At 60.0% G+C, this 12201-nt stretch overlaps 1 protein-coding gene across 3 annotated transcripts in view; it reads right to left on the bottom strand.

Annotated features, from left to right (window-relative positions):
- Positions 1 to 12201, bottom strand: part of CELSR3 (cadherin EGF LAG seven-pass G-type receptor 3) — a 23840-nt gene extending 11639 nt beyond the window's left edge. For 2 of the 3 annotated variants that reach the window (XM_074312382.1, XM_074312383.1), the window contains exons 1-16: positions 8270 to 12201; positions 6107 to 6757; positions 5545 to 5770; positions 5138 to 5253; positions 4715 to 4803; positions 4451 to 4608; positions 3852 to 4015; positions 3513 to 3638; positions 3254 to 3423; positions 2650 to 2835; positions 2007 to 2123; positions 1445 to 1616; positions 1144 to 1285; positions 924 to 1044; positions 454 to 637; positions 35 to 136 (exon numbers count right to left, since the gene is read on the bottom strand). In XM_074312382.1, the coding sequence (XP_074168483.1) occupies positions 35 to 136; positions 454 to 637; positions 924 to 1044; positions 1144 to 1285; positions 1445 to 1616; positions 2007 to 2123; positions 2650 to 2835; positions 3254 to 3423; positions 3513 to 3638; positions 3852 to 4015; positions 4451 to 4608; positions 4715 to 4803; positions 5138 to 5253; positions 5545 to 5770; positions 6107 to 6757; positions 8270 to 12014 (6469 nt within the window). In that variant the 5' untranslated portion in view covers positions 12015 to 12201. The remainder of the gene's footprint in view (positions 1 to 34; positions 137 to 453; positions 638 to 923; positions 1045 to 1143; positions 1286 to 1444; positions 1617 to 2006; positions 2124 to 2649; positions 2836 to 3253; positions 3424 to 3512; positions 3639 to 3851; positions 4016 to 4450; positions 4609 to 4714; positions 4804 to 5137; positions 5254 to 5544; positions 5771 to 6106; positions 6758 to 8269) is intronic. The other variant, XM_074312384.1, reaches the window with a different exon arrangement.

Here is a 12201-nt window from a genome sequence, read left to right as displayed (position 1 = left end):
CCCTCAGCTTTGTGCCTGCCCCCCAGGTACTCACCCAGGGCCCCCCGAGGACAGGGCACTGAGGCCAACATGCCAAATTTGGTCTGGGGCCACCACACGCCAGACCTCAGGGACTTGGGGCAGGCATCATAGAGCACTAGGGAGAAAGGAGGTGCTCAGCCAAATGGCCAGGGGCTGGGACAAAGTGACAGTCACACCCACTGTCCCTCCACCACCCAACCCAGGCCCACTGCGCACCATTCCCCTGCTGGCCTCACGGGAGCTGGCCTGTCAGGTTCTGTGACAGGTCATCAAAGTACTTGGGGCAAATGTGGGGATCCCCTGGGTGTCAGCGTCTCCTCAGAGAAGGCTCCCGCAGTTCCTACCCAAAGAACTAAGAATGCCATGAAACTCGGCGCAGGCAGCATGCCAGAGCTAGTCTCCTATGTGTGGAGCTGGGTGGAGCCTGCTCACCTTGGCAGCCACTGGCTGTCACCTCTGCAAAAGGACTGTCACAGCTGTTACACTGGCGGCCAAGGGCTCCTGGGCGACAGGAACACTGCCCGCTGTGGGGGGCACATGAACGCGAGGTGGAGCCCACAGGGTAGCAGTCACACGGGAGGCATGAGTCGCTGCCCCGCGGTCGGTAGTGGAACTCCTGTTTGAGAATGGGTCGGGGGCCTGAGGTGAGAGGTCAGAGCTTGGGGAATAAGAGGAATCAAGGAAAGGTCAAGAGAACGCTCCTCACAGGCCAGGAGGAAGACTGGGCCTCCAATAAAACTTAAGGGAGGGGTTAGATGTCAGACAAGAGATAGCAGTTAGGTCTAAGGACAGGGGTAAGAGGTCAAGGCCTGAGGCGGGGGCAGAGGTCAGCAAGCCAGATAAGAATCGCAATCCATGGCTAGGTCAGGGTTCAAAGGTCAGGGGTCAGAGGCCAGGCGCACCTTGCAGTGACACTGCCCATTTGTCTTGTTGCAGTTGGGGTCAAAGCCCTTATGAACATCGCAGTTGCAGGGGCCACAGGTTGGGCTTCCCCACCAGCCCCGCGGGCACTGCTGGTCCATCCTGGGGGTGGACAGGCAGGTGAGGTGCCTCCATGATATCTCAGTGACCCCCACTACTTCCCACCAGGTCTTCCCATCATCTCAGCCTCCAACCCCTTACCTGTGCTCACAGTGGTGCCCGAAATAGCCACCGGCACAGTCACAGGTATAGCCATGGGGGGCTTCTGGGAGGTGCCGGCATGACCCCTGGTTCTGACAAGGGTTCAAGATGCAGGCGTCCACACAGCCTGGGCCATAGTAACCTGCAGGTTAGGTGAGAGCTCAGGATACTGGCCACAGAGCATGAGAGAGAACAGGTACCTGTCCTTCTCAGTCCCCTCCTCTAGGCTTTCCAGGTGCCCCGGTCTTCACCATGAGCCCCAGGTTTCCACCCAGATCACACCACTCCCCCTAGTCCCCACCTGGCCAGCATTTGCAGGAAAAGGTCTGCCAGAGGTCTCGGCAGTCAGCATGGGGTGGGCAGGGCCCGGATGCACAGGCGTTGGTCATGACACAGCCAGGTTCCACGTTCACTCGCTGGCTGGGGGGAAGCAGGGCCGGGGACCCCGAAGGCGTGGAGCCGAGCCATACCCCCTATGGACACAGCCAGCCAGGGATGAGACCCATGTCAAAACACCTCAGCCCCAAGCCCTACAGAGCCAACCATCTGGTCTGATAACTCCTGACATGCAGTCTCCCAAAAAATACCAGACCCTGACCCCAATATCCCCAATTCAGTCCCCCCATGGGATCCCTAATTGTGCTGTCCCTGACACATCACCTCTAAGGACCCTTGATAATCTAAGCTAGACTCTCACTTTCAACAGCACACAAAGGCTTGACCTGTCTCTGATGGCTCTGGGTCCCCACCCCACGCCACCCCCAACCCCATCCCTCATATGAATGCAGCTTTTCAGGTCCCAAGGCCCCCTGATCTCTGACCACTCGCAATGCCCCATATCATGTTCCCATGCTGACCCCCACCTGAACACAGCCAACCAGACCCTGAGGAACCTCCTCTTCACCGCTGGGGGCCAGGCCTCCCACGTGCAGTCGCTTTACTTTCAGGCCCTGCAGCTCACTCCCTACTGCCATGGTGTCCTGGGGGAAAGGGACAGTTAGCACTGGGGGTGAGGGTGGGGGGCTGATGGAACCCTACCCTAGCCCAGAGTCAGTCTTGGCCTTGTCCTAGCCCTGCATGGCCATACTTTGTCCCTCTGTACCAAGGGAATGGTTGGGAGTGAGCTGCTCCCGAAGACAGAGGGCCTGTGGGAGTATGGGGGATGGATGACAGGAAGGTTTCAGTCTCGATCTGGCCTCAGACAGGCGCTGAAATCCCATGATTCTGAGCCAGGGAGATCGGGGCAGAGACCAGAAGGGGTTTCCAGAAGTTAGGCAAAGTGATGGCTGCAACGGTACCTCAAGACCAGGCCAGAAATTTGGGTAGCCTCCCTGACATGAGGAGAGCTTGGGAATGGACCAGCCTGGCTGGCAGGGTAGGAGGAGGTGGGAGACTATCAGATTATGGGCAGGGGAGGGAGTTGAGAGGGGCTGGACTAGAGATGGGATCAAATGAGGTGGTCTGATTGGAAGACAAAACGGACTACCCCAGGGTCAGAGGTCAGACCTGGAAGAGGCTAAAGTCCAGTGAGACCATGAGCACATGGTGGCCCCGCCGGCCACCTGGCTCCTCTTGCAACTCCAGCCGCAGATCATGCCACCGGCCATCACTGACAGTCACCTGGTCCAGGAGGAGGTGGGCAGCATGGCCAGAGCCCCTGGTCACCGTCACAGACAGCAACCCCCGATCCAGCTGTGGGTAGAGAGGCACAGCCCTGGGGTCAGAGCCCCAAGTTAGGCTGGAGCTGAGTCAGGAGGTGAAATCAGGGGGCTCAGAGGTCAAGAATATCAGAATAGCAGGAGCAAGACTATATCTGGCACATAGGGCACTGTGCCCAGGGACATTATGTTGCTGAGAGAGAGGTTAGAGGGTAGAGGTCAGGACCAGAGGTCGTGGATTGGTGCATCTAGCACAAGAGAGTTATCGGTGTCCTGCATACATCATGGTGGGAAAGAGGATCAAGGGCCAGGGTGCAGAGCAAGGTCCATTATGGTCATACACCTGGCAGAGAACTACGCTGTGTGACCAAGCCTGAACTCACAGTAATGTTGCTGGTGGTGTTATCGATTGAGACCTGAGGGTCTAGGGAGGGGCAGGAGGACAGACACACCTGACAGAGGAGCGTGTTGTGTGTCCCAGCCTGCACTTGCATCAGGACCCCCTGCGTCGCCCGTGTCCGAAATGCCAGCCCCAGGTACCACGGCACAGACACGGCCATGTCATTTCCAAAGTCCCATCTCAGTGTGCCGTTGCCACGGAAATGGTGGGGATGGGCCATGGCTGAGGGGATGAAAGGAGCAGGGTCACAGGCCCCGCCTCAGGACCAGAACTCACCCTGCCGGCCCCTCCTGCCCCATGTGGCCACTCACTGAGCCGACAGTCTTTGCCACCAAAGCCCACAGGGCAGTCGCAGCTGAAGCCGCCCCAGCGCTCTGAGCAGAAGCCACTGTTCTTGCACGGGTTTGAGTCGCAAAAGTGCAGCTTGGCCTGGCAGCCTGGGAGAGGAAGGCACATGAAGGATATGAGACATGGGGTGGGGCACAAGTGCTGGACAGAACATAGAGGTTCAGAGGGGCCGAAAGTGGCCATGATCTCAGTCCCATGTTCTCTCAGGGGCCCTAAAGGCTGGTCTGTGATGAGGGGTGAAGTCAGCTTTGTAGTCTCACCATGTAGTCATCCACCCTCCCTATGATGCGGACAGAGCCTACCTGCCATAGTGCCATTGTTGGCAACAAAGGCCGCCATGTCCATTCGGCGGCCGTCAATGTGCAGGTCCCGCATGCAACCGACGAAATCCTTGTGGGACACAGGGAAGTTTTCGGGGAGGTTGGGGACACCCCCCAGGAGCAGAGGGCCCGTCAGGTCCAGGGACCTGGGAGACAGAGGTCCTAGTCATTGGTGGAACTGGGGCCAGGGTAGGATTGCTCTTGGGGGCCATAGGAAGGCAGGACTCAGAGGGTAAGGTGATTCAGGAGGGAGGGTGAGGCCAGGTTGGGGGAGCAGCTGGGGCTTTACTTTAGCTGGAGATGCAAAGGAGAGCTCATGGTGGGCAGATGGTCTGGGGAAAGGTAGAAGAGCTGGGGTTGAGAGATAGGATGAAAGGGTGAGGCATGTGGACACCTGGGGTAGGGTGAGAAGAAGTGAAAGTGAAGTGGGGTTTCAGGGTCCCAGTGGGGAGAGGAAAACCTGGTGGTTTGGGGAAGGATGGGGAGCTTGGCAGGCTGGAGTGAGAAGTGGGGTATGTGAAGGGGTGGGGTGGGCTCTGGCAGGCAGAGGGCAGGGGATCAGGGGCTGGGGGGGACCTCACTTCTTGGAGCTGGTTTGGACGCCAGCAGCTGCACAGGAGTAGTTGCCAATCTCAGCACCAAACTGAAGAGCCACGGCCACGTCACAGTCATCCACGCTCAGCACAGCCACCTTGTCCTTGGAGGGGCCCTGAGCACCCCCCAGGGCATCTGTCCGGGGCTAGAGACCCAGGCACACCACTCAACAGGACCCCCAGGGTAACCACTGAGGGTAGAACCTGGCATCCCAGCTCCCCCCATACTCCCAGGCCAAGGATGGTGCCCACCTTGTTGTAGTATCTCAGATGCACTGTGTGCCACTGCCCGTCACTCAGGCCCCCTGGAACTGTGGGACTGACCACTGTGTTGGACTCACCTGTTGGGGGGATGCATGTGGAGGGTTGTCTGGAGCTGCTAAGTTGCCCCTCCCAGTCATGTAGGCACAGATACGCCCAGGGTGACCCTGGGTGCATCAGATCACTGGCCCCCTACTGGTACCCACACTGGCTGGACCAGAGTGCCTTTGGACAGACAGGAGAAGCACACCCCCACAGGGAATGGCCATGGGATCAGGTCCTCACTGATGTCTGGCATGGAGGTATGTGTTCAGGTGTGCAGTGAGGCAAACCCAAGGGAACCCAGGGCTTGCACCATCCCCATCTCGCCCACACATGCACCCACTCAACCACACACAGCCCCATGCCACTCACCTGTGGAATATGTGAGTCGCACTTGCCCAGCCACAAGCTCGAGGGCCAGGAAATCGTGCTTCTCATTCAGGCGCCCATTGTAGAAGAGTAGCCCACTTGGCTGGACAGTTGCGAACCTGGGTGGGGTGGTCAGGGTGCGTCACAAGCTGGACACCTCACACCCACCATCCCTGCAACAAGAAGTTTCCAGGGGCGCCCACCCTGGCTGGGATAATAGAGGAAGTGATGAGAGAGGTGGGGGGGAGGGGGAAGGCAAATGCAGTGAAGCTCTGAGACTTCTGGCCGGGCATCAGGGATGGGGCGGTGTCCTGTGGGACGTCAGGATGCGACAGTCAGGAATCGGAGTGGGGTCATGTAAGTAGTAGGGAGGGCGTGGAAGTGCGCAGAGACACGGGGCGGACACCTACGAGAGGGACAGCGTGAGGTGGAAGCGCTGCCGCAGGCCACGAAACATGACGAAGGAACTCGGCGGGAAGGAGCGTGCTGCCACCTCGCAGCGCGGGCCCTCGAAGGCGCCGCCTGTCGGGCACTGGCAGCGGAAGCCGCCGTCCGGCGCATCGGCACAGGTGCCCCCATTGCGGCAGATGCCAGGTACACAGCGTCCGGCCTCCGTGTCCAGCTCGCAGTCTTCTCCTAGGGTCAGACCGAGGTCAGAGGTTGTCACAACCACAGGTGCCCTGTCCCTCCCATGGTCCCGCCCAGACCACTACCACAGACCCTCAAGCCCTGCCCTGCCCACGGCCACGCCTCCTTCACAGCCTCAGCCCCACCTAAGGCCTGTAAGTCCTTCGTGGCCCTAGGCTGTCCCTGGGCCAGGATCTACGACTTCTGGTCTCACCGTGCCCAACCTGAACTCAGTTGGCTCAAGTGATGTGCCGTCCTCACTTATATTGTGGTTCCGTCCTCACGCTCTGCCTGAGGTTCCTCCAGCTCCGGCCAGACAGGTCCCCAGCCCCATGCCCTGCTCACCTGTGAAGCGCGGGCGGCAGACGCAGGTGTAGCCGCCCTCACGCCTTGCGCAGGCGCCGCCGTTGCGGCATGGGTTGGAGTAGCAGAGGTCGAGCTCGGTCTCGCAGAAGTCTCCGGTGAAGCCCAGCGGGCAGCGGCAGCGCAGGCCTGCGATGGGCTGGATGGGTCGAAAGAGCGTGGAGGCTGAGGCCAGGAAGGGCGCAGACGAGTCAAAACGCAGCACTGACACGCACTTCATGTAGTTCTCACAGGGTTCCCGCAGGCACACGTTGTCGTCGAAGGGCAGCACATCCAGAAGTGAGCGGGCGGCAAGCGCTGCACGGCGCACGTACAGCTGCTCCTGCAGCTCCTCGGAGCTGAACCAGGGACCCGCAGCGCCAGCCCCGGCCCCGCGCGGCGCCAGCGCCGAGAAGCTCACATTGAGCACGGTGCCCCCCACGTCCGTGTCGTTCTGGATATTGAAGATGAAGACATCCTCAGCAGGGGTGGCAAGTACCGCAGCCACGCCTTCCAAAAAGTGGCCCAACAGTGGCGATAGGAAGCGCTCCTGCCACATGTTCTCCAAGCGCACGGTCAAGCTGTTGGCCAGCAACTCCTCCGTGATGATGACCACACGCAGCACACACTGTGCCGTCACACTGTGCAACCCATCTGCGAGCAGGGGTAGAGGCAGTGGTCAGTCTGGGATCAGCAGCTGCCCTCCCTGGGGCACAAGAGGTCTGGGACCAGTGACTGCCCAGTCCTCCAGCACCTAAGTCAGCAATCTGACCCTGCCAGGACACCAGGGGGTCTGGGACTTGTTACCACCAGCTCCTCCAGGGTCTGTAGGGAGCTCATCCAAGCCCGTGTGGTGGGAGGCCACAAACTGTTAACAAGTTGCTGCTTCCCCTCCCCTCCCTCCAACACAAGGAGGTGCCTGAGCCAGAGATCAACCAACCCTTCCCCGCACCCCACACAGTGCCCATGGGTCAACAAGCCATTCTTCCAACACAACACGAGAAGGGCCCTAAGTGGTCGTTAATCCATCCTTCCCCAAGTTATCATGGTCAGCAGGCCACGCCCACTCAGGACACTGAGGAACCAGGGCCACTGACCACCCATCCTCCCGCACTGCAGAACCAGCGAAACATCCCCTCCAAAACAGGGATCACCCTTCCCCTATCTCTGGTCAGCAAACTACTTTCCCATGGTACTGGAAGGGGCCCTGGCCTCGGGACCACTCAACCCCACTCCCTGGGTTGGCAAGATCCCTCTCTCAAGGAGGGTCTTGCACCCTGACTTCCTCCACCTTCAGCATTCTTGGGTCAGTAAGCTGCCCATCCCCCCGGACAGACCTGGATCCTGCGATCTGAGTGGCCACCCTCAGAAATGAGGACGAGGTGCTTCTATGCCTTGTCCCCAGAACCTAGCACACATTGGGTCATCAATGAAGGTTGGTTGTTGAGTGAACTGAAGGCTAAATGGAGGCTGTGCTTCTTTGGCGGTGCCAGGAATCCATGCTCCAGAATTGGGGAATGGACACTAGTAAAGCCTGCCTGCCAACTTCTGTAGCCTTCAGTAGACAGGATTGCAGGAGCCTCTCCCACCTGCACCCTCCTATTAGGGAGGGCTTTGTGCAAGCCTGGGGTTGTGGTGGCAGGAAAGAGGCAGGTGGGCCTCTGGACATTTTCCCAAAGGGCAGGGCCTCTGTCAGTCCCTTGGATAGTAGCCAGATTAGTGTGGGCCCACTCTCTGCCTGAAGCCGCCTGAGTAAGTGGCTGTTCCTGACCATTAAACTATTGGCTTCCCTCTCCTGCACAGATGGGGGAGGATCAGACTGGACCCAAAGTAACCCATCATCTGAACAGAGGTGTGGTGTGGGCTGACTGGTCTATGCTGGCTTACCCTGCAACCTCCAGAGAATTACCGCAGGACCTCCAGCCTTTCAGAGGGAGAGGGGCTATCAGATAGTTCATACAGTCTTTATGGGGTCTGCTGAATGCCTTAGACTCTTTGGGGTTCTGTAGAGACTTTCCAAGAATCTAAGCAGGGACTATGTGAACCTAACCTAAGGGATTCTTGGAAGGCTTGGAAATCCCTCTTTGGTTTGAGGTGCCCTGTGGGAGCCCCTGAGGCCCTGACAGATTGAGGTCACTGGGCTACTTTCCTGCCCCCACCCCTCACCTGTGACAGTCACCAACATGGAGGCCACGAGAGGGCGGTTGTTGTCTAGCTTGCGGCTGAGTCGAAGCTCCCCGCTGGTCTGGTTGACCACCAACAGCTGCAGCTCATTGCCCCGCTCAAAGGAGTAGAAGAGGTGGTCAGAGACATCGGGGTCGTAAGCTGGGATGCGCCCAATGATGCCCGAGGGGAAGGTGTCTGAGCGGTTAGATACATAGTTATTGAAGAGGATCTGGAAGTTGTTGAGCACAGGGCTATTGTCATTCTGGTCAACCAGGCGGATGTGCACAGTGGCCCGACTCACCAGAGGGGCGGACGTGGCCTGCACCACAATCACATATTCCTGGCGAGCCTCATAGTCCAGATCAATGAGTGCTGTCAACTCTCCAGAGAAGATGTCCATTTGGAATAGCTCGGGGATGTTCCCCTCCACAATCTGGTACATTATATGGGCATTGGGCCCTTCGTCGGGGTCCACTGCAGTGATCTGGGCCACCACCGAACCCACAATGCTGTTCTCCTTCACTCGTACCTCAAACTCCTCAGCTGGGAAGACAGGTGCATTGTCATTCACATCCTGCACCGTCACCTGGATGCTGACTGGAGTCCGCAGGGGGGGCATGCCTCGGTCCACGGCGTAGGCAGTAAGTTCATACACGGGCATGGCCTCCCGATCCAGCCGCCTCACTGTGCGGACAATGCCCGAGGTGGGCTCAATGGTAAAATCTCCATCCCCATCTTCCCCATTCTGGAAAGTGTACTGGACCCGGCCATTGGCATGAGCATCCCGGTCAGTGGCTGAGATCTGCAGAACACTGGTGAAAGGTGGGGCATCCTCAGAGACCAAGCCCGTGTAGTGGGAGGCCACAAACTGTGGCGCATTATCATTCACATCATTGACCATCACCTCCACATAAGTGGTGTCTGCCTTCTGCGGGATGCCATTGTCTCGAGCTGTAATAGCCAGCGTGTAGGTCACCTGATCCTCATAGTCCAGCGGGGCCTGTAGTGTAATGGCCCCTGAGTCTGCATCAATGCGGAACTGGGGCAGGTTGTCCTCCAGTAGATAGGTGATACGAGCATTCTCACCCACGTCATCGTCAGAGGCACTGATGACCACCACGGTGCTGCCCACTGGCCGATCCTCATTCACATTCACAGAGTAGTGGGCACTTTGGAAGACAGGCCGGTGAGTGTTGGCGTCTGTGATGTTGATGTGCACATAGCAATGATCGTGAAGGGCACGGTCAGATGCAGTTAGCACCAGCTTGAAGTAGCGTTCCTGCTTGTAATCCAGTGGCAGAGCCAGTGTCACCAGACCTACACCACCCTGGGTGCTGATGGCAAAGCGATTCCGAGTGTTGCCGCCTGTGATCTGGTAGCTGATGGCACTGTTGGCATCACGGTCTACAGCAGTCACGCTGACCACACTGGTGCCCACAGCTGCATCCTCATTCAGCCGTAGGTGGTATTCCTTCATCGTGAACTCAGGCCGATTGTCATTAACATCCAGCACAGTCACTGTGACGCTGGCTGAGGCTGAGAGTGGGGGTAAGCCATGGTCTCGGGCTTCCACACCAAAGAAGTAATGCTCCACAGACTCACGGTCCAGGGGACCACTCACAGAGACCCAGCCAGTGGCACTGTTTATCACAAAGGGTGTATCAGGTGCCACACCAGTAAGGGAGTACTCCAGTCTGGCATTCTCCCCATGGTCAGCATCCACTGCCTGAATGTGGATGACTGAGTGGCCCAGGGGTGCATTTTCCAGGACAGAGACCTGGAAGGGCGTGCTGACAAAGATTGGAGTATGGTCATTGATGTCCACCACCTGGATGCTGGCCAGGCCGGTGTTGTTGGACAGTGGGGGCCGGCCTGCATCCTGCGCCCGGATGCGCAAGGCGTACTCTCGTTCTGCCTCAAAGTCCAGAGGTGCCACCACCTGGATCTCGCCCGTGAGGCTGTCGATGGCAAAGTGGCCGCGGCTATTGCCGCTGATGATGTTGTAGTGCACCAATCCGTTGGCGTCCTTGTCTCGGTCGGTGGCCGTGACGCGTAGCACCACCGTATGGGGGCGCACATCCTCGCGCACCTGCGCCACGTAACGCTTCTCGCTGAACTGAGGCGCGTTGTCGTTTTCATCCAGCACGGTTATGTGCACACGCACGGTGGCAGAGCGCGGCCCAGGCTCTTGGCCCTGGTCGCTGGCTTCCACCACCAGCTCATAGCTTTCCATGTGCTCTCGGTCCACGCGACCGCTGGTGCTGATGAGGCCTGAGCGCGGATCAATCTCGAAGGCGGCGGCAGCTGCGGCACGCGCAGCTGGCGGCCCCACGAAGCGGTAACGCAGGTTGGCATTGGGGGGCGCGTCGCCGTCTGTGGCACGCAACTGTAGGATTGGGTAGCCCTCCTCCACGTTCTCACGGAGCGTCTCCCGGTACTGCACCTGCTCAAACACCGGCGCGTGGTCGTTGCGGTCGGCCACTGTAACTGCCACCATGGTGGTGGCCGAGAGGCGCGGCGAGCCGTGGTCCTGCGCCGTCACGCGCAGGTAGTGGCGCTCTATGTTCTCGCGGTCCAGAGCCGCCTCCGTGCGGATGAGGCCGCTCTGAGGGTCGATGCTGAACAGCTCCAGCGAGCGGCTGTTCATGAGCGCAGCGAGCGTGTATATTAGGCGTCCGGCCTCGCCCGCGTCCGGGTCCTGCGCTACTACACGTAGCACCGCGGTGCCGGCCGCCTCGTTCTCGGGCACTAGCGCCTGGTAGTTGTACTGCGGAAACTGCGGGTGGCGGTTCGCGGCGCGACGGGGGCGGACCCTGCTGGCTGTGGGTATTCTCCAGGCTCCTGGCCCGGCCGGGACTCCCGGGGGGCGCGGCCCGGCGAGCTGCGGAAGGAAGCGGCGGCGGAAGAGACGGCGGGAGCGCATGCGCTTGGGCGTCGGCTCGGGAGCTGTCCGATAATCGCGCGGTGCTGAACCAGATGCTGGAGCTGTCCTCGCCGTGCGCGGTGCTGAAGCCAGCCCGGGGCCAGATCCCGCAGCTCCCGGAAGACAGCCCGCTCGGGAAACTGTCCTCTCGGCTCGGGATGTCGTGGTTTTCTCACTCTGACCTCTGTGCCCGAGCGCCCACAATTCCCCGCAGCAGCGTGTGGTTCCCACTTTTTTGGGGAAGCCTCTCTCAGCATTCTTTTGGGAGGACACCGGCTTAAAACCACGGGGCCGAACTAGAAGGTCTGAAGGGAAGGGCGAGCTATTCTCTGGGTCCTGGACCTCTGGGGACAGAGTCTCTGGCGACAAACTAGCTCTTCGTAAGGGTCCTGTTCGCCCGCAAGAGGAGACCTCTGGGCGCCAACATAACAGAGACCCTGGGCCCTGTCCTCTCTCTCGCCCGCGGCTGCCTAATGCCTGGACCCCGTATTCCGCCCCCAGCCCTGCGTCCGGCTGCTCAGGGGACCCACGACCACTCTGGGCGCTTTGCCTTCCCCCTCGAAGCCCCACGAAGATAGGCTCCCTGACTCCCAGGCCAGGCTCTCCATCCTCTCGGGCCCCGGGTGGCTCGGGACAAAGAGCTAAGGCTTCGTCGCCGATCCGCGCCCCTGGCCCTGTAGCGGCAGCTACTCCCGGGTCCCAGCCTTGGCTCCCGCCGTCCCCCAGCTCCTCCCGGCTGAGAGGGAACAAAGACAGGAGAAGTAGCACGAGTAGCGGGGTCGTCGGCCCCCTGAGACCCCACCACGGCGGCTGCCTCGCCATCACCCCTCGCCTCCCCACACGGCCTCCACCGCCCCCCGCCCTGGTCCGGGCCTTGGGCCCGCCCCACCGCTGGGGCCCTCTCCCAGGCCTCTGCCGCCGCCCCGGTCCCCCGCCTCTCGGCCTGTAGTTCCGCGCCACCGCCGCCACCCTTTGGGCACCATCTAATCCGCGGCCAGAACCCCTTTGG

This window comes from Rhinolophus sinicus, linkage group LG10 (genome assembly GCF_036562045.2).
Source record: "Rhinolophus sinicus isolate RSC01 linkage group LG10, ASM3656204v1, whole genome shotgun sequence".
Classification (NCBI taxonomy): Eukaryota; Metazoa; Chordata; class Mammalia; order Chiroptera; family Rhinolophidae; genus Rhinolophus; species Rhinolophus sinicus.
The sequence above is the reverse complement of the archived record's forward strand: the minus strand, read 5'-3'. Positions and strand labels throughout refer to the sequence as shown.